Source organism: Myxocyprinus asiaticus, chromosome 3 (assembly GCF_019703515.2).
Source record: "Myxocyprinus asiaticus isolate MX2 ecotype Aquarium Trade chromosome 3, UBuf_Myxa_2, whole genome shotgun sequence".
Lineage (NCBI taxonomy): Eukaryota > Metazoa > Chordata > Actinopteri > Cypriniformes > Catostomidae > Myxocyprinus > Myxocyprinus asiaticus.
The window spans coordinates 59,475,001-59,496,948 of NC_059346.1; the positions used below are offsets into that span (position 1 = coordinate 59,475,001).

The window sequence follows — 21,948 nt, forward strand, 5'->3', positions numbered from 1 at the left end:
AAAACAAAACTATCATCATCATCTGACTGGATAAATGCGTCAACCGTTTTAATTGTCGCGTTCCAAGTTAAAACATTTTCTTTTATTTTCTTTTAAAGCGATGTCTGTTTATGAAAGGCTCGTCATGTTCACTAGTCATTTTCCTCGAGTTGAGTCAAGTCTGAAGTCTTTTGAGGTCGAGTCTGAAGCGACTCGAGTCCGAGTCTCTAACTCGAGTGCCCATCTCTGGTATAGTGTATAGTAGTATAGCTGCGGTTTTAATAATCTGTTAAGCATTATATGATCTATAAATGTTTGTGTTAATTAAAGTTGTTATAAATCGATATCTAGCCTGAGAAATGGGACATTTAAAAAAATTACAATTACAATCAGACATGCAATATGCATCTTTACTGCTTAAATTATTCGCCACCTACAGTATATCACATTTGACATATTTAATATACAAAGAGTTCACATCAACCAACAGCACATCTTAATTGTCAAGCCGGTTGGTTTACGTGGTGTAAGCTAATAGTTCATTTGACTTGTAATCAGGTAGCCAATCAATTTGCCCACTCTTTCTTTGCCTAACATTACATTTTTCTCAGTTTGCAATTAAATCAGTTTTACTGCAGAGCGCTGTGAGAGTTTTCTCTGCAAATGGTACTTGCTCAGGTGGTTGCTGGGTCTGCTTTTGGCCATGAGTCATGACACATAAACACTGTACACACATGCAGTGACTTCCAGCAACAAAGCGACTTAATCTCATTCATTTTCAATGAGAGCTGACGACTTCAGGCGGCATGAGCGACAGCGACCTCTGGCGACTAGATGTGGGCATGGCGAGCGACACGTCAAAGTTGAGAAACGTTTAACCTTATGTAATTGAGCAGTGACAACCAATAGGAGGGATGAGGGTGTTCAGAGGAGGTCACATCATCCGTCTCCTTTGAAATAATGTCGTCGAGTGCAGACTAGACGGGGCAGTGTTGTGATGTTTCTGTGAGCGATTTCACTGTTATATGATTTGTTTGTAACAACATACATGGATATAATTAAAAATGAAGCATGGGAAAGAAATTGTCAGCAGTCTGAGTGAGTTTGATTTGTACATTGATAGATCAATCATCTTATTAATTATATGATGCATTGAGCACTACTTCAGTTCACATAAAACACTCTCCCTTGCAGAACGTAAATTTTAGGGACAAGAAAACGGATTCAGTGTCAAATTAGAAATAAATCTTAGTTTTACCGACATTACATCTCAACTGTGAACATATTTTCAAAATACATGGCCAGACGTGCAGTCCAGCAATAATGTTAGCGTGACGGCAGTAGAAACGCCTGGCGACTTCATAGCACAGAGACTAGCAACATCAAGTGATAAATTTGCTGCATGTGTGTACAGGTCTATAGAAGTGCGTTTTAATCAAGGTAAGCCGTAGCCAAATCAGGCACTGGCACACGTCGCTATCTTAGGTCATTTGTTTAAATAAATCCACACATAGTTAGAGTTAGGCTGAATAAACTCTGGGCTTTCCAGGTCCAGGTACACATTATGAGTCAGGTCTCTAGCTGTTTAAGTTATTTGGCCAAGCAGGACCAGACACACATAGAGATTTAGTTCTTTAGCATTATGCCATTCGGCCAAGCAGGCAAAGGCACACTTAGCTAACATACACTCGGTGCACATAGCTCTTCGGAGTAGCAGCGTTACACAAGTCTGGGTGGTAGATCTGCTTGTTTGGTGGTTGTGTTTTAAATCCCCTGCTTTGTTGGGGAATTTTATGTATGTCTAATTTGCAGCAGCATGTCATGCATGCTTCATGCAGTACGTCTTAGAGGCTACAAGAGTCCAAAGTTTATAAAATACCAGATGCAGTTTTTTGTTCAACCAAAATCCCAATAATAACCAGAAAAAAAATTACAATTTGGTGCATAACGTGAGACTTAAACAAGTCCGAATCCCACAAGGGGCTTTTATTTTGAAATGATGGTGACTTGGCTCCGTTACAATGCTCTATATTTGAGTATTTACCAAATTAAGTTTTTTTTATAGCCTATATATTCTGCAGATGAAGGATTTATATGTATTTCGCTCTCAATGGGGCACGTGGTAAGTTGTGCGTGGATCGCGGAGAGTAGCATGAGTCTCCGCGGTGTCATGCACAATGAGCCATGTGATAAGATGTGCGGATTGACTGTCTCAGAAACGGAGGCAACTGAGACTTGTCCTCCGCCGCCCGGATTGAGGTGAGTAACTGCGCCACCACGAGGACCTACTAAGTAGTGGGAATTGGGCATTCCAAATTGGGAGAAAATGGGATAAACAAACAAAACAAAAAAAACCTGCCTAATATTGTGTAGGTCCCCATCGTGCCGCCAAAACAATGCCAACCCGCATCTCGGAATAGCATTCTGAGATTATAGCCCATCTGGCACCAACAATCATCCATGCGATTATCTAATCAGCCAGTCCTGTCACAGCAGTGCAGTGTATAAAATAATGCAGATACGGGTCAGGAGCTTCAGTTAATGTTCACATCAACCATCAGAATGGGATCTCAGTGATTGGGACCGTGGTATGGTTGTTGGTGCCAGATGGGCTGGTTTGAGTATTTCTGTAACTGCTGATCTCCTGGGATTTTCACACACAACATTCTCTAGAATTTACTCCGAATGGTGCCAAAAACAAAAAAAAAACATCCATTGAGGTGCAGTTCTGTGGACGAAAATGCCTTGTTGATGAGAGAGGTCAACAGAGAATGGCCAGGCTGGTTTGAACTGACAAAGTCTACGGTAACTCAGATAACCGCTCTGTACAATTGTGGTGAGAAGAATAGCATCTCAGAATGCTATTATGAGATGCGGGTCAGAGCTGTTTTAGCGGCATGAGGGGGACCTACACAATATTAGGCAGGTGGTTTTAATGTTGTGGCTGATCGGTGTATATATACACTGGTGGCCAAAGGTTTGGAATAATGTACAGATTTAGCTGTTTCGGAAGGGAATTGGTACTTTAATTCACCAAAGTGGCATTCAACTGATCACAAAGTAATTTTACTGATGTAAAATACAGCACCATCACTATTTGAAAAAAGTCATTTTTGATCAAATTTAGACAGGCCCCATTTCCAGCAGCCATCACTCCAACACCTTATTCTTGGGTAATCATGCTAAATTGCTAATTTGGTACTAGAAAATCACTTGCCATTATATCAAACACACTTGAAAGCTGTTTGGTTCGTTAAATGAAGCTTAACATTGTCTTTTGTGTTTGTTTTTGAGTTGCCACAGTATGCAATAGACTGGCATGTCTTAAGGTCAATATTAGGTCAAAAATGGCAAAAAAGAAAAACTTTCTGTAGAAACTCATCAGTCAGTCATTGTTTTGAGGAACATACAATTGAGGAATAAAGAATATACAGTGCTTGAAATTGCCAAAAAACTGAAGATTTCATACAAAGATGTACACTATAGTCTTCAAAGACAAAGGACAACTGGCTCTAACAAGGACAGAAAGAGATGTGGAAGGCCAGATGTACAACTAAACAAGAAGATAAGTACATCAGAGTCTCTAGTTTGAGAAATAGATGCCTCACATGTCCTCAGCTGACAGCTTCATTGAACACAAGTTTCATGTACAACAGTAAAGAGAAGACTCATGGGTGCAGGCCTTATGGGAAGAATTGCAAAGAAAAAGCCACTTTTGAAACAGAAAAACAAAAAGAAAAGGTTAGAGTGGGCAAAGAAAAACAGACATTGGACAACAGATAATTGGAGAAGAGTGTTATGGATCTTAACCCCATTGAGCTTTTGTGGGATCAGCTAGACTGTAAGGTGCGTGAGAAGTGCCCAACAGGACAGCCACATCTATGGCAAGTGCTACAGGAAGCGTGGGGGGAAATGTCACCTGAGTATCTGGACAAACTGACAGCTAGAATGCCAAGGATCTACAAAGCTGTCATTGCTGCACGTGGAGGATTTTTTGATGAGAACTCTTTGAAGTAGTTTAAGAAGTTCTCAACATTTTTTTCAAATTGTAATACTAATTTTTCACGTTAATAATGTCCTGACTATACATTGTGATCAGTTGAATGCCACTTTGGTGAATAAAAGTACCAGTTTTTTTCCATGAGCAAAATCTGTACATTATTCCAAACTTTTGGCCACCAGTGTAATATATATACTGTAAAAGTGTGTGTGTGTGTTTGTGTGTGTGTGTGTGTCTGTCTAATATATATATATACACATACAGTTGAAGTCAGAAGTTTACATACACTCAGGTTGAAGTCATTAAAACTAATTTTTTAACCACTCCACAGATTTCATATTAGCAAACTATAGTGTTGGCAGTCGTGTAGGACATCTACTTTGTGCATGACACAAGTAATTTTTCCAACAATTGTTTACAGAGAGATTGTTTCACTTTTAATTGACTATATCACAATTCCAGTGGGCCAGAAGTTTATATGCACTAAGTTAACTGTGCCTTTAAGCAGCTTGGAAAATTCCAGAAAAAGATGTCAAGCCTTTAGACAGTTAGCCAATTAGCTTCTGATAGGAGGTGTACTGAAATGGAGGTGTACCTGTGGATGTATTTAAAGGCCTACCTTCAAACTCTGTGCCTCTTTGCTTGACATCATGGAAAAATCAATAGAAATCAGCCAAGACCTCAGAACAAAAATTGTGGACCTCCACAAGTCTGGTTCATCTTTGGGAGCAATTTCCAAACACCTGAAGGTACCATGTTCATCTGTACAAACAATAGTACACAAGTATAAACATCATGGGACCACGCAGCCATCATACCGCTCAGGAAGGAGATGCATTCTGTCTTCTAGAGATGAGCGTAGTTTGGTGCGAAAAGTGCAAATCAATCCCAGAACCAACAGCAAAGGACCTTGTGAAGATGCTGGAGGAAACAGGCAGATATCCACAGTAAAATGAGTCCTGTATCGACATTCCCTTAAAGGCTGCTCAGCGAGGAAGAAGCCACTGCTCCAAAACCACCATAAAAAAGCCAGACCACAGTTTGCAAGTGCACATGGCGACAAAGATCTTACTTTTTGGAGAAATGTCCTCTGGTCTGATGAAACAAAAATGTAACTGTTTGGCCATAATGGCCATCATTATGTTTGGAGGAAAAAGGGTGAGGCTTACAAGCCGAAGAACACCATCCCAACCGTGAAGCATGGGGGTGGCAGCATCATGTTGTGGAGGTGCTTTGCTGCAGGAGGGACTGGTGCACTTCACAAAATAGATGGCATCATGAAGAAGGAAAATGATGTGGATATATTGAAGCAACATCTCAAGACATCAGCCAGGAAGTTAAAGCTCGGTCGCAAATGGGTCTTCCAAATGGACATTGACCCCAAGCATACCTCCAAAGTTGTGGCAAAATTGCTTAAAAACAACAAAGTCAAGATATTGGAGTGGCCATCACAAAGCCTGACCTCAGTCTGATAGAAAATATGTGGGCAGAACTGAAAAAGTGTGTGCGAGCAAGGAGGCCTACAAACCTGACTACAAACTGTTACAGCAGTTCTGTCTGGAGGAATGGGCCAAAATTCCAGCAACTTATTGTGAGAAGCTTGTGGAAGGCTACCCAAAATGTTTGACCCAAGTTAAACAATTTAAAGGTAATGCTACCAAATACTAACAAAGTGTATGTAAACTTCTGACCCAATGGGAATGTGATGAAATCAATCACATTGATTTCAATCACAATCACAAAAGCTGAAATAAATTATTCTTTCTACTATTATTCTGACATTTCACATTCTTAAAATCAAGTAGTGATCCTAACTGACCTAAGACAGGGAATGTTTTCTACGATTAAATGTCAGGAATTGTGAAAAACTGAGTTTGTAAACTTGTAGAAGTATGTAAACTTCTGACTTCAACTGTATTTCACCAGATGAGGTTTAATGAGGAATAACGTTTATTATTATTCACAAAATATGAAGTTGAAGACATTATGTATGTGCTGACTGGGTACGTTTTTCATATAGTCGCATTTTTCTCTGCATGCCCTCACTTCAATTTAGAACACTTGATTATCTAATCAAAATAACAAATTAAGCAATGAAGTGAGGACAAAAAAATGGATGAATATTGCCAATTATTATATATTTAGATGCTGCAAATCAAACTATCGGCACCGATTAATCGCTAAAATCAATATATCGGTCTACCTCTACTTTTGGGGCATTTTCAGCTCCATTTGATCAAAGCGCTCATTTGAAAGCAGTTCTTTTCTGGGGTGATGAAAGAACCCGGAAGTGTTGCCACTGAGCATTTGTTTGTAAACAGTAACTTAATCTATAGAAACCATGCAACTGACAAAATGTTATGTCACGTGTTGTGACTGTGGCTGGTTGGGACAGAAACTATAATAAATATGGAAGAGATAGGTTTAACCGCTTGTTGCCTTAAAGCATCACGTATGCTTAGGATGCGGTGTTACACAAGTATGAAACACGGACACACACTTGTCTCTATATCTGTGTGACACATTAGGGAGTCACTACTGGCTGAGATGGGTGTGTCCGTAAAAGAAGATGGAGGACCTGTGGGTGTCTTTTCACCCAAAAGGGTGAGTCTGTTTAACACATACATACCATCATTTCTACACATATTCAATGTACTTGCACACTAAGTGTTCTGTAGCAGGTCTATGATGTTTCCTGCTATTTGAACATGTGGTTTTGTTTTCCAGACACCGCACCTGGTGAATCTGAACGAGGATCCACTGATGTCAGAGTGTCTGATCTATTACATTAAAGATGGAGTGACCAGGTGACAGCATAGAGTTTGCAGGGATGTAGCTATATGTTTCTATGTACATACTGTATTGTGTATCTCATGACTCTGTATATGTGTTGCAGGGTCGGTCAGGAGGATGTAGATATTCGTCTGAGCGGTCAGTTTATAAAGGAGCTGCACTGTGTCTTCTGCAGTGAAGTCAATGAGAATAATGAGGGTGAAATTGTGCACATAACACCTATAACATTCACTGATGCTGTATACACAGCTCAATGCATACATTCACTCCGAACTAAACTCGTAGCGCTGAGTGTTTTGCACCATAGATTCAAAATAACTGGCTAATAAGAGTCATCTGTTTGATTAAGAACTGGTTCTCAGTTCCCAACACTACTTATAGGAATGTCCATACAGAATAATTTAACCTGTATGGATTTAAAGGTCATGTGTGTAATGCTAAAATATTTTCTCATATCTCAGTGTAATATGCAGAGACTGTTATAAGTAGCCATTCACTGTAAACACTGTGGCTAAAAGCATTGCTCTGTTTGTACAAGTATCCCAACCAACCGACATGACAACACTGGCTTAACCAATGGTGTGAGTTTGATATGGTATTGGAATCTGCTTTTTATGACCCATGGTAGACAGGGGAGTGTCCAGGAACATCCTATGCTTGTGCCATAGAACTTACACACTTCACCTTTAAATTTAGTAAAATATTAAATGGGACTTAGAGTACTACCTCCTCAATCAATACATGTCTGTCTATATGCAGTGGTTGTGATTCTGGAGCCGTTAGTTGGGGCAGAAACATACGTCAATGGCAAACAAATTACTGATGGTGTCGTACTCAAACAAGGTAATAATTTTTTCTATACCAGTTTTGGCAGTATGTCATTGGAACTTAGCCCTTTAAATACATTCCATAGTATGTTGTATCAAACTTCTTACAACGCACCTTTGTGCTGTGGGTTCTTAGGTAACCGTATAGTGATGGGGAAGAACCATGTGTTCAGGTTTAATCACCCTGAGCAGGCACGGCTAGAGAGAGAGCGCAGTGCCACTCAGGAACAGCAGGGGGAGCCAGTGGACTGGAGCTACGCTCAGAGAGAACTGCTGGAGAAACAAGGCATTGACATAAAGCAGGAGATGGAGAAGAGGTGAGCAACTGCTTATGTGTGTCTGCTACAAAAACTGGGTCATACCAACTTAAGGTTGTCAAAAAGATTTTTGGAACGTAGTAGCTGATTTGTCGCTGTCTGTCTCTGATCAAGTCTATATCAGCCCGATCAACCATCTAGACTTGCTAGGACCAGCTAATCATACTACATGACCAGCTAGAATCCATGTCAGTCCAGCTACAGTCAGAATCAGAAGCTGGTTTTGTGTGGGTTTTCCAGTAGAGATTCTCTTACCAATGATTTCTCTTTTCACTTACTCTCTTAGACTTCAGGATCTGGAGTATCAGTATCGCAAAGAGAAAGAGGAGGCTGACCAGCTACTGGAACAACAGAGACTGGTTAGGGAACACACAACTTAAAACACATACTCACATCTACACATACCAGTACATCAAATCAAGTCAAATCATAGACAGTGAAAATGTTGGATGAATGCTCCACAGTAATGCAGTAGCAATTTTTGACAGTGCAAATACACACAATGTACAGACTGCATAAAATACAGTACAATACTGTATATGCACAAAATATACAAAACCTCTTTTTCTGTTTCTCTGTATATAGTATGCAGACTCGGACAGTGGTGATGACTCAGATAAACGCTCCTGTGAGGAGAGCTGGAGACTCATCTCTTCTCTCAGAGAGAAATTACCAGCCAACAAGGTCAGACACACACACACACACACCACTGTAACACTGAAAGTTTGACAAAATGTTGCCTTGTGTGATGATTCTCATGTACAGCAGACAGAAAACAAGACCCATGCTGAGTGTCATGACAACAGCAAAGTTTTCAGTGGCTCTGATGCAAAGCCACATCTGAGCCGCTAATATTTCAGGGAGCTTTTGTGATCTTTTTTCCGGCTGGTGCAACTAAATTTTGTTAGAGGTCTACAAAGTTGGCCAAGCCTTTCTCTGTTGCAACCATATTAAACACCCCCACCATTCTAAATGGTAATGACAAGGAAACCCGCAGAAAACATTGCACCATGCACAGACAAAAATAAGAAGGCTTTCGAATCCGCACATCACCACCCTTACATAAATGTGGCGTGTATTTTCTATAGCAACACTAACTGTAACGACACTAACTGTTATGCCCCTTTTTCTCCCCAATTTGGCATGCCCAATTTCCAATGTGCACTAATTCCTCATGGTGGCGCAGTAAGTTCGCCTTGATCCGGGTGGCAGAGAACAAATCTCAGTTGCCTCCACTTCTGAGTCAGTCAGCCTGCGCATCTTGTCACGCGGCTTGCCGAACGCGATACCGCGGAGCCGCGGTTAGCGTGTGGAGACTCACACTATTCACCGCGTCATCCACGCACAACTCGCTACGCGCCCCAACGAGAGCGAGAACCACCTTATAGCACCATGAGGAAGATAACCCACATGACTCTACCCTTCCTAGCAACTGGGCCAAGTGGTTGCTTTGGAAGCCTGGCTGGAGTTACTCAGCACACCCTGGTTTCAAACTTGTGATTCCTGGGGTGGTATTCAGGGTCATTGCTTGCTGAGCTAATGTATTAATATAATTATAATCTATTTTAATTTCTAAATATTACTGGGGAGTGAGGAAATATAATAATTTTGTGTCATAACCAGTTTTGGGTAGATTACTTCTGAATTGTAATCTGCTACTGATTACAAATTGCATTCAGTATAACATTCTATAGGATTACATTTTAAAGGTAATCTAATCTGATTGGTTTGGATTATTTTTGGATTACTTCTGACCTAATTCTTGGGCAGTGGTAGCTCAGCGGTTAAGGCTCTGGGTTACTGATCAGAAGGTCGGGGGATCAAGCCCCAGCACCGCCAAGATGCGACTGTTGGGCCCTTGAGCAAGGCCCTTGACCCTATCTGCTCCAGGGGCGCTGTATCATGGCTGACCCTGCACTCTGACCCCAGCCTAGCTGGGATATGTGAAAAAAAAGAATTTCACTGTATATGTGCAAAATGTATAATGTGTGATAAATAAAATTATAAAAATTCATTAATTATAAATTATAATTATAATTATTTGATGTAGGGCTGGGCGATATGAAAAAAATATTTTATCGATAATCGCCTTAAAAATATCTTGTCAGCCCCCCCCGCCGAGGGTTGTTGAATATTTTTGCTTTATCGATTTTGCTTTAAAAATTACATTCATTTATTGAAACACGAAAAACTTAAAAGATATTTCTAAATTCAAACTGCACTTTAAACAAAATGAAAAAAGCAATTAAAATAACGAAATGCTAAAAAAATCTTATACAACCACCTTCCCAAATCCAAACATTTACTGTTTCCAGTGGCCCCATTTACCATCACGCAAGTATTCAACTATGACAACAGGTGGGATATTACTGATAGCCTAAAAATTATAAACTAAAGACATTTATAAATGTAAAGATAATAATAATAATAATTATAATAATCATATTTAAAAAAAAAATAAACCATTACCTACAGAAAGTTCAACATATTACAGTTTCATATTAGGTGTAAGCCTAATAAATTCCCTTGTGTTCACAAAATAAAGCTGCCAAATGTGTGTTCTTAATGAATTTGTGTTTGTATTGCATTTTGTTTTACAGTTAATTTTGCCTAAAGAAAAGAAAATAGAACTCAATTTTAGGTTCAAGGTCAATGTGGTCTTGTGTTATTTATGATTTAATTACTTTTGTCTTTGTTTCTTTAATACAAAGATATAAACTCAGCAAAAAAGAAATGTCCCTTTTCAAGACACTGTATTTTAAAGATAGTTTTGTAAAAATCCAAAAAACTTAACAGATCTATATTGTAAAGGGTTTAAACAATGTTTTCCATGCTTGTTCAGAGAACCATAAACAATTAATGAACATGCACCTGTGGAACGGTCGTTAAGACACTAACAGCTTACAGACGGTAGGCAATTAAGGTCACAGTTATAAAAACTTAGGACACAAAAGAGACCTTTCTACTGACTCTGAAAAACACCAAAAGAAAGATGCCTATGGTCCCTGCTCATCTGCGAGAATGTGCCTTGGGCATGCTGCATTGAGGCATGAGGACTGCAGATGTGGCCAGGGCAATAAATTGCAATGTCCGTACTGTGAGACGCCTAAGACAGCGCTACAGGGAGAGAGGAAGGACAGCTGATCATCCTCGCAGTGGCAGACCAAGTGTAACAACACCTGCACAGGATCGGTACATCCGAATATCACACCTGCGGGACAGGTACAGGATGGCAACAACTGCCCGAGTTACACCAGGAACGCACAATCCCTGCATCAGTGCTCAGACTGTCTGCAATAGGCTGAGAGGCTGGACTGAGGGCTTGTAGGCTGTTGTAAGGCAGGTCCTTACCAGACATCACCGGCAACAACGTCGTCTATGGGCACAAACCCACCTTCGCTGGACCAGACAGGACTGGCAAAAAGTGCTCTTCAATGACGAGTCACGGTTTTGTCTCACCAGGGGTGATGGTCGGACTCGCGTTTATCGTCAAAGGAATGAGCATTACACCGAGGCCTGTACTCTGGAGCGGGACCGATTTGGAGGTGGAGGGTCCGTCATGGTCTGGGGCGGTGTGTCACAGCATCATCGGACTGAGCTTGTTGTCATTGCAGGCAATCTCAACGCTGTGCATTACAGGGAAGACCTCCTCCTCCCTCTTATGGTACTCTTCCTGCAGGCTCATCCTGACATGACCCTCCAGCATTACAATGCCACCAGCCATACTGCTCATTCTGTGTGTGATTTCCTGCAAGACAGGAATGTCATTGTTCTGCCATGGCCAGCGAAGAGCCCGGATCTCAATCCCATTGAGCACGTCTGGGGCCTGTTGGATCGGAGGGTGAAGGCTAGGGCCATTCCCCCCAGAAATGTTCGGGAACTTGCAAGTGCCTTGGTGGAAGAGTGGGGTAACATCTCATAGCAAGAACTGGCAAATCTGGTGCAGTCCATGAGGAGGAGATGAACTGCAGTACTTAATGCAGCCGGTGGCCACACCAGATACTGACTCTTACTTTTGATTTTGACCCCTCCTTTTTTCAGGGACACATTATTCCATTTCTGTTAGTCACATGTCTGTGAAACTTGTTCAGTTTATGCCTTATTTGTTGAATCTTTTTATCTTCAGACAAATATTTACACGTTAAGTTTGCTGAAAATAAAAGCAGTTGAAAGTGAGAGGACGTTTCTTTTTTGCTGAGTTTATTTGAGCGAACCGGCAGAGTTGCATTTACAATGCATGTTACACACGAACTGCTCTGTGGAAATAAAGCTAGCTAAACTTCGAGCATCACCTGAGATGGTCTTAGGTCATTTCGAGAATTCTCAGAGACAACACTATCCTTGCAAACAGTTTTCAGACAACTGAAAGAGTGATAACTCTTTACATGCACCTGTTCCAAGAGACACGCTACCGCTGCATGCCTCTGAACAAACGGTGCATTAGACACAAGTATTGACGGCTTTTCTTTTATCTTCCTTAAAAATATAAAGTGTGTTTCTCCAAGTGCTTTCCTTTGTATTTAACAGCATTTCTTGTCATGTATTACTTCGAGACGTCTTACAGGTCGCCCACCATTGTTGCTGGTAGATGAGCAAACTTACCCGCTCATGAAATACCTGCATTTGGACGAGGAGCTTGCGAATAAGGAGCTCGTTGCATTTGGTGGAGACAGGTGCAAATTTCACACTCTGTTTAATATATCTGGCGACTTTCCAGATCCATGGTTTTGTCATTTACCGATATTGTCGAAATCGGCATCGGGTGATTTGTAAGACATCGTTGATATCCGATTACATCATCCTATCGCACAGCCCTAATTTGATGTCACATGCCTCTGAGTTAAATTAAAAAAGCACTTGAAATTTTCTTACTCAGGCAATATTGTCATTACAATCGCCATCCATCAGTTGGCTTAAAGGGGTCATGAAATGCTCTTTTTATAGTTTTATTATCTTCCCTGATGTCCTACTGATAATGTTAGTAATGTTTTTTGCATTAAAACAGTCATAATTTAGTAATATATGATCATTTTCCACCCTGTCTCTGGCCCTCTGTCTGAAACGCCTCAGTGCCTAAACTTCAACATAAACGCCCACTGTTCTGATTGACTAACATTGTGCAGCCCCACAAATTCAGCTATATTTGAAACTCAATCTGAAGAGAATGAACAAGCTCCACATTATAAAACGAAATTTCAGGGGTTACACAACACGCATCCAACACATTGCATCTGAATATATTAAACTGTTCATATCAAGCACAGCTGTTAACACTCAGACCCTGTCTACATCAGACGCGAGAGTCACGTCACGTCTAAAGCAATAGAACCCATTATTATCAGTGATACTGTCTACCATGGAAGCTCCCATTGCGGCGCATCACATTGCGCTGATAGTAAACAGATGTCTCGTTCCATTTTGCGCTGCTGCTACTGCCAACAACACAAATAAATGGTTTAGAAAGTTAATGTTGACGTACCCGGTATAGACAGCCTCAAGCCGTGCGTCGCGTCAAGGGATGCGCCCAGTGTAAACGGTGTCAGCACCATAAACTTTCAAACAGTCATGACATTTGAAATATTTATGTTTTGCATCAGGTCCAAGTGTTTTTAACTGCCCCATCCTTCAATAATAGTTCCTTTGCAAAGTTTGAATCATTTTATGACTGGTTCACAAACAATCCATGCTGATCGCTGAAAAAACATCCACATGATGTATCCATATGACACACATACATAGTTCAAAGCACAGTGTAAACTAGACGCACACTCATCCAGTTCCAGTATCATCCTGCACTGAAATGCACATCACCGGAAACACATCTGAATGGTCAAAGATGTCCATCCAGCGCATGTTTTCATACACCAACAATTAAAAATAGCGCAGATGGGCGAATGCGTCCATGATGTGTTTGTGCTCAAAACAGCAAGAGGCAGAAGAGTTATAACTTGACATGCCATCTTTTAAAAACAGCCCGAGATATGTATCAAGTGGTCAGTGACATCTGTCTGTGCATGTTTAAATACAAAAATAATTGAAAATAGTCCAGATGGGTCCCCTTTGGTGTTCAGGAATAGTGAGGCCACAGTAGGCCTTGTTTGTCCTGAAGCACCAGTGGGCGGGGCCAAGGGTGTGTTGATGTAAAAGTAGGCATTGATGTTTTTTTCGCTGTAGAGGTGGTCATGAATGAATGTACCTCCTAGTGACATAGGGTAGTCGTGAAAGTAGAGAACGAGGTGTTTTTGCAGCTTGGTTTCAATAAATGACCCCTTTAAAATTCCCTTATTTGGACATTAAAATGTAATTGGAATTTGATGTGGACAATGATTGCGGTTATCTCAAATAACCGTGGTTAGATCAAATAGCCGCGATCAGACGATTATTTAATAATCGTGACAGGCCTATTGATGTGACACTTTACTTTTTAAGATAACATTCTGTAACACTGCCAAAAACTGCCACAAGTTAAACTAGATACAACTGAAAATACTAAATGAACTAGCATCATACTGTAAGCTTCAATCAGTTGTGAAGAACAAGAACTAGTTAGAAAGGAAAATTACTTGGGTAAGTCAGTCAGTTTCTAAATATTAATAAATGTAATGCAATTGGTAATGCATCGTACATATTTGTACTTTTCTTTGTGTTGTTTATATATTTTGTGTGTCTTCTAATAAAGCCAAATTAAAAGCTTAATATGACATAAAAACGACAACATCCATATTAAATTATATTTCATTTTTTACAGTTTATTGTAATTATCATAGTGTATGTTTTTCAGAAACACTAAAACTACACTTATAATTCTATACTTTCTTTGTTCACAGATGCAATCTATAGTGAAAAAGTGTGGTTTGCCCAGCAGTGGGAAGAGGAGAGAGCCGCTGCGTGTGTATCAGATACCTCAGCGCCGCCGCGTGCCCACCACCCTCGAGTCCAAACACAGACTGAGCTTAGAAGAGCTTCGCAATCAGGCTGTTAAAGAGATCTGCTATGAGGTATCGCGCTGTTATGTGTACATGAAATCAGAAAAAGGAAATTAAATCACTTACCGCCCACAGACTGTGCACTGACCATGTGATGCGTATTGCACACAAAAATGGCATGTGCTTTCTCAAACCAACAAGCTCCAACGAATTGGTTGGCTTTATGTTATGTCTGGGTCCACAGGTTTTTATCCGTTTTTATGGACGAGACTTTATGCTGATAGTCAAAAATCTGTCTATGCAAGACTTGTTAGTTAGCAGAACTTGGTAGCCTTAATTTGTAATGCTAACTGTTTGTGTGGCTCATAAATTGTTCCACCATGCTATGGAATAGTGTTTAAATAATGTAAGGGCTAGAAACATTGTTTTTAAGGAGTAGGCTCTGTTCCAAATGAATGAATCTGTGAATCAGGAGGATTTTCACTTTTCTGAGGCATTTTCTCGTGTTGCCCCTAAAGACTTTTACAGAGAAATGGATGGCTTGAGGACATGTATACAAACATTAACATGCATATCTTGTCTTTTGTCCGCCTAAGGTGGCGCTTGGAGATTTCCGGCACACACGCCAAGAGATTGAGGCTTTGGCCATTGTCAGGATGAAGGAGCTTTGCCGCACATACAGCCAAAAAGACCCTCAAGAGAGAGAGAGCTGGAAAAGTGTGGCAAAGGATGTGTGTGAGACAGTGGGTATCGGAGAGGAGGAGGGGGAGAGGGAGGAGAGAACGACACCCTCAGCAGCAGGAGGAGAAGGAGGTGCAGGGAGTGAGAAAGGAAAGACCGATATGGGTGAACTGAAGGCTCATATTGATAAGCTGACTGATATACTGCAGGAGGTAAAGCTGCAGAATAACATGAAGGGTGAGGAAATCCGATCACTAAGGGATCGCATGGTGAAGATGGAGAAAATATTTCCTGTAGGAGTGCAGGTAATAATCGCACATTCATCTTACAACACCCACAGAATTTACCTACAGATTAACACAAAATGCACACTTCTCCATAGTCCATTCACTGACCATCTGATGTGTTTTACACACAAAACTGGCAAGTACCAGATGAAAATCGTCAGTTCCAATCTGATTGGCTGCCTTAACCAGGATGCACCAGTCCACCTGGATGCAAAAGCCCTATTCGGACGGACACAGCCCTGTGCATACTTTTGCAACAAATAGACTATTATGTATTAGTATTATGGGTCATATATGTATTTGGAGATGCATATGTTAGTTAGCTACTGCAGAATAAATGAGTAGTTTGTGTTTTCTTGATGTTTTCTTATTGCATATTTGGGCTCTGAGTCTCGATACAATACAACGACCATTTGATGAACTTCAAATGAGCATCCATCCATTATATTTACCCTTAAATCATTTTGCACTGGATTAGTTTGTTATTTTTACCGGGTGTTTTATAGAATGTAAAGGACACTGTAATCTTTACTGGCATGGAAACGCACAGTCCATAAAAAGTCGGGTAAAATTACCGATCTAACTGATTCACATGGAATTAAAGTCATGGAGAAGCTCAGGTAATTATTTAATTATGTCACGTCCCCATACAAAACTAATCCCATCCGAACAGAGCTAAAGTCATGGTTACAAAGTACCATGTTGATACAATGAAGACTAGGTTTAATTATTGATCTATTATTGTGATTATTTTAGATGAACTTGCCCCTAAACCTTGGGTAACCAACCCTGCTTCTGGAGGGCTACCTTCCTGCTGAGTTTAGTTCCAAATCCTACTCCAACGGAACTGCCTGTAATGTTCAAGTAATCTTGAACACCTTTATTAGCTGGATCAGGTTTGTTTGATTAGGGTTGGAGCTATACTCTGCAGGAAGCTAGCCCAGCAGGAGCAGGGTTGCCTACCCCTGCCCTAAATGTTTACATGTCGGTCAGACAGACCTTTCATAAGTGGGCGGTTCTTGGCTAGATAAAGTTGCAAACTGGAAAAGACAATTGCCGAAAAGTCTAGCTCTGGGAGTAGCTGAAAACTTGGTTGGAGAATAATTTAATCATGGGTGACAAATATAGCTATAAATAGGATAGTGGCATTAGTAACAGAAAACGTTTGTGTAATGCTGCATCCACGGCATTATGTATCAGTATAAAGTCTAAGACCACTATCGTGTCGGCAAGCGAGACAAAAAATTACTTGCCGCACCTTTAGGCCGAGTAGGAGTTTTCTCATAGGATAACTCATTTTTATTTTAGGGAGAAGATGATGACATTGCATTGGTTCGGGCCAGAGGTGATGACCTGGTTGCACGAGGCAACGGACGCGATGAGGATTCAGGGTATCGACGTGGTCGCCATCGCTGGCAGTACCCCGAGAAGTACCATGACCCTAAACGTCGCAAAGGAACCGGCAATCAGCCAAACAATCCCCTTTACACCCCTCCATCAGGACACTCTCAGAACAACCCATTTAGCGCCGGGCCGGGTTACTTCCCAAATCCATCTTTCAATCCTCAACCCCCTCGCAACCCCAATGGGTCTTTCCTGCCGGGCACTGGACGGTTTTTGCCTCCTCAAGAGAGAAAGCTGCAGTTCCCCTTTAAGAATAATCCCCAACATAGGGGCTTCATCTGGGGCCCTTCCGCAAACCAAGGCAGTGGCGAAAGTGAAAAGGATGCAGCTGTTCAGACATCCTCCAATACTGATTCGGTTCACACTTTCCAATCTTTGCCTCCTCCAAACAAGGTCCAATGGCCCAACAATTATCACCAACAACAACGTAATCGAGGCAACAGGCAGCGGTCACGAAACAGAGGACGGAACCCATTTGATGGTTATTTGACCAGTGAGCAGGCTGGGAATGTTGAGTGTAAAGACGTTGGGGCGATCCAAGGGCAGCACAAGCAGGGTAGAGCAAGGTACACTTGGTACAATCCAAACGTTGGTTCTGACCAGTTTGTTGGAGATGGATCTCAATTGAACTACAATCACCACCAAAGCAGGCAAGGTCTCTACAGACACCCCAATGCACAGTACAACCACTACCAACGCACTCATCAGCAGGACAACACCCCAGGAGTGACCCAACTTGGGTTTGAAGGCAATCCCAATCCATCTTCTACACCAGAATGTAGCACCCCAATGGAGACGTGATTTACTTGCTTGCCCAGAGGTGGCTACTCAGTGGATGATCTGTGGAGTCCACGATGTTGTAAAGGGCTGTACATGGGAGCCAATTTAGCACTTGGCAGTATTTGTTTGATTTTCATCTGCTATTCTTGGATGGGATTCAGAGGAAACTTAGAATTTCCTTTCCCACTGATGTAGTCCTAGGTCAGCAATAACCATTTTTAATCTTCCATTTTGTTGTGGTTTGTTGTGGAACGGTTTTATAGCAAGAATGTTGAAGCAACAGCTAGGGGGAATGATTTTACAGGAACTTCTTGGTGCATTAACACGTTTTGTATGGAAAACATTTTTAAGAAAATATTTTATGCGCCTGAATTTAATATGTACATATTGCAGCTCCATACCTGCACCTACAGTGCTTTATGAGTGATATGTTTATGTGCGCACATATTTGTATTTGTTTTTCAGATGTATATATTCATATGCAGGTTATATATTGGAAAGGTATGTATTTGCAAGAGAATTCAGCCGATTAATTTGTTCTTTACAGTGCACAATGTAATGAAACATTGATGTTATGGCCTTTTTAAAGTCTGTACATTTGGAAAGCTCTGCTGGATTTTTAATTATTTCACATTGTGCCTGCTGAAAAACCAAAGAATTTGGAAATTCTGCTTTGGGTGCTGCCATTTTTATAATTCGACATTTTCCCCAATTTTTTTTATCATCTGTATTTTCATTCTTCTTGCATCCTGAGGGTCTTGTGTTTCCACTGCAGTCTATTTTCTTTTGGGGAGATTTCTAACAAAAGAAATATGATAGCTTATTCTAAGACAAAACTTGCTTTATAGTTAAGTGCAAATAAAGTGGGTTGCAGTGCCTTATATTTTATTTTTTGAGGTACCCTCATTTTGCACGTTAACCAGGTGCAACTTTATAAAACAAGAAATGCTAAAACCTATCTCTTCCAGGTTAAGGTGCATTCACACAGACAGCAATTTGCAGTGGAAAAGCAACCAGACGTCATTCATTTTCAATGAGGGTTAGCGATTTCCATGTGTTAGCCAACATAACAGTGACTGTTGCCGATGCGACAAAGTTGAACCAAGTTTAACTTTACCAACCCAGAAAGCACAGATACATCTCAGGGATGTATGTTGTAGATGAAATTTATCTAATTCTAATTAACATCAGATAGCCATCTTAAAAAGATCAGATTTACAAACATTCTAAATCATAAACATCTCAAAGACATCTGCTGATTGTCCTTTTGACATCCAAGAGGAAATGTCTCATAGACGTATTGCAGATTAGGGCTGCAACTAATGTTTATTTTGATAATAGACTAATTTAACGATTATTAGAACGATTATTCGACTATTCGGGCGATTATTGCAACGATTAATCATTAGCTCTTAACCAACTATTCAGCTTGTGCCCGACTTAAAAGGTTGTACTAAACATGCTTGCTAACAATAAAGTGGACAAAATCATCTTTTAAAAATACCTCTAAACATTCACTGAATTAAAGTCTAACTAAAGTTTGATTCAAAAAAAATTCACAGTAAAAAAATCCTATTGTTATCAAGTGTTTTTATCTTGTTTTCCATTTAAAATTGTCTAAAAATACATTTACTTGAGAAGCAACATATAAGATATTTAGACATGCTTTAGGAGAATGTATCTTAAATATAAGTGTATTTAATATAAGTGTATTTTGTATTTAAGTGTATTTTTTCACTTGTTTATACTTCTGCGAGTGCAGTAAAGACAAAATATACTTATATTCAAGATCTGTTCTCTAAAAGCAAGTCAAATATATCTATGCTGCTTCTCAGGTGAATGCATCTTTTTTTTTTATTTTTTTTTTTTAAGAATTTGTAGATATTTTAAAATATTTGTATTTTTAATATTATATTCAACATTCTCAGTCTTTTTTTCTTCTGCAGTATATCTGCTTAAGTAAATGTATGTTGTTTTAAAGAAGTTTTAGATATTTATATTGGAAAACAAGCCAAAACAAAAACAAATCAAAAACGTATTTTGTTGCAGTGTATAACTGGGCGAAGACTACCCTCTCTCACCTTTCTGTGCACTTCAGTCCATCTTTAACTCACAAAAACAATAAAAATAAATAACTCTCTCTTATATTGCTAATTTTCTTCATGTTAAGAAATGCACAGTGACACAGCTGGGTGCAGTTTCAATCTTTCCACCTTAGATCGGGACATTCGCACAACTCATAGAAGAGGCGCTGAACGCAGTAACGGTTCTGGCTTGTATGGCGCCCTGGGCGAAACCCGCTTCAAGACACCCCCAAAGTTGTTGACTGGGGGGGTGGGGTTTTGCCGGGGTTGGTGATTGTAAATGAGAACACTCCGGGGGGGGACGCTGCCTTGTGCTGCCCCCCAGAAGTTGCCACCCTGGGCAACTGCCCATGTCGCCCATGCCTAGATCCGCCACTGGCTGAACGCACAGAGAAATGCCAGTTTTGGAGTTTGTAGTTATTTACATTATCTGCTTCCATATGATTTGACCTTTAATAAAGCTATAACGCATTAAATATAATTGCATTTAAGATGTAACGCTGGGGTGTTTCTTTTAAAGACACTCGACACGCAAGTTTTGCTTCAGGGGAACGGCAGCTCCAGCTCCACTTATTTCACAATGAGAGTGCTTCTGTATTTACTTATTTGGTATTTTTGTATAATTCCCTCATACTTTGCGATCTACATCACCTGAAGCTGTTTGGAAAGTTTAGTGTGTGTCTGGACTGTGAGCTGTGTTTTCTTCCTCTCCTCAGTCAGGCGCGAGCTGCAGTGCTACTCTCGCGTGTCATCATTAGAGTTTCATGTGATCTTGTGTTACATTAAATGAGATCAAAGGACTATTCGACAACTAACATTTTTGTCGACAATTTTTTAATGTCGACGTTGTCGATAACGTCGACTAATCGTTTCAGCCCTATTGCAGATAAGCAAACAACCTAAAAAATAAGTCTTCCAAATGTAAACACACATTAAATAGGTGTCTCGGTGATTGTGTTCTCTTTAACGAGAAACCTTTGACGTCAAATGACTGACACAATGGCATCAGAATTTTAGCATCATTTAATTATACGCTGGGGTACAATTTTGTCATCGTGACATATGTTGAGGGAATGATTTTCATTTCAAACCAGCAACATATATTCACAGTCCTAATCTGTTGTTTATCTGTTTATTTAATCTGTCTGTACACATCCTGCACTGCTGAAGTGACCCGTTTAACTCTGGGTGTATTCTGAGTCTTACAATCACTTTATGTGAAGAACAAACCCAAATGAATGTTTTTATTCACCAAACATGGTCATCCAGAGTCCACCGTAACACATCCTGCACAAGTTTCATTGTAACACATTAAAAAATTGCCGCCACAAGCGTTATGTCACAGGTTTGACGTCAGCAACTCAGCAATTTTACCATTGGCTCTCGCGTGTCTTGTGACTGGTTGTGACGACCTCAGGTTTGGTTGTATTAATTTTTTGAATGAGACTGCCGGTACAATCAGGATGACAGTTTCTTGGGGAATATTTTCAACTATTAAAACCTTCAGTTTCACTCTGCTAATGACACAATGCCATTATATGGTTTGGAGTATTATTGTGCATTTTTAGAAATAAATTATCGTGACTATTTTATCTGCTTGTTACGTCTTTTCTATTATTGAAAACTGGTTAGGTTTAGACATAAATGTGCGGTTGGGTGCTTAAAAATATCTATAAAATAGTGTAATGTATATCAAGTTATTGTTATTAAACTTGAGTGTCTCTTTCATGTTTTATATGGTTGATAATTGTTAGGTTTAGAAATGGGGTTTGGTTAGGTGATCTAAAATATTATAAATGATTGTATAATGTAATAGCACACTAATATATTCAAAAATATTACAAACATTGAAGTTTAGCACATTAAGTCA

The 21,948-nt window shown here is 40.1% G+C and overlaps 1 protein-coding gene across 1 annotated transcript in view; it reads left to right on the forward strand.

The window, feature by feature from the left end:
- Positions 1 to 21,670, forward strand: part of LOC127425951 (kinesin-like protein KIF1C) — a 63,725-nt gene extending 42,055 nt beyond the window's left edge. Inside the window, exons 15-24 of the mRNA XM_051672321.1 lie at positions 6,508 to 6,583; positions 6,707 to 6,786; positions 6,876 to 6,970; positions 7,532 to 7,615; positions 7,736 to 7,916; positions 8,203 to 8,275; positions 8,502 to 8,600; positions 14,744 to 14,914; positions 15,439 to 15,828; positions 17,119 to 21,670. Coding sequence (XP_051528281.1) covers positions 6,508 to 6,583; positions 6,707 to 6,786; positions 6,876 to 6,970; positions 7,532 to 7,615; positions 7,736 to 7,916; positions 8,203 to 8,275; positions 8,502 to 8,600; positions 14,744 to 14,914; positions 15,439 to 15,828; positions 17,119 to 18,015 — 2,146 coding nt within the window. The 3' untranslated portion in view covers positions 18,016 to 21,670. The remainder of the gene's footprint in view (positions 1 to 6,507; positions 6,584 to 6,706; positions 6,787 to 6,875; positions 6,971 to 7,531; positions 7,616 to 7,735; positions 7,917 to 8,202; positions 8,276 to 8,501; positions 8,601 to 14,743; positions 14,915 to 15,438; positions 15,829 to 17,118) is intronic.
- Positions 21,671 to 21,948: the final 278 nt, after the last annotated feature.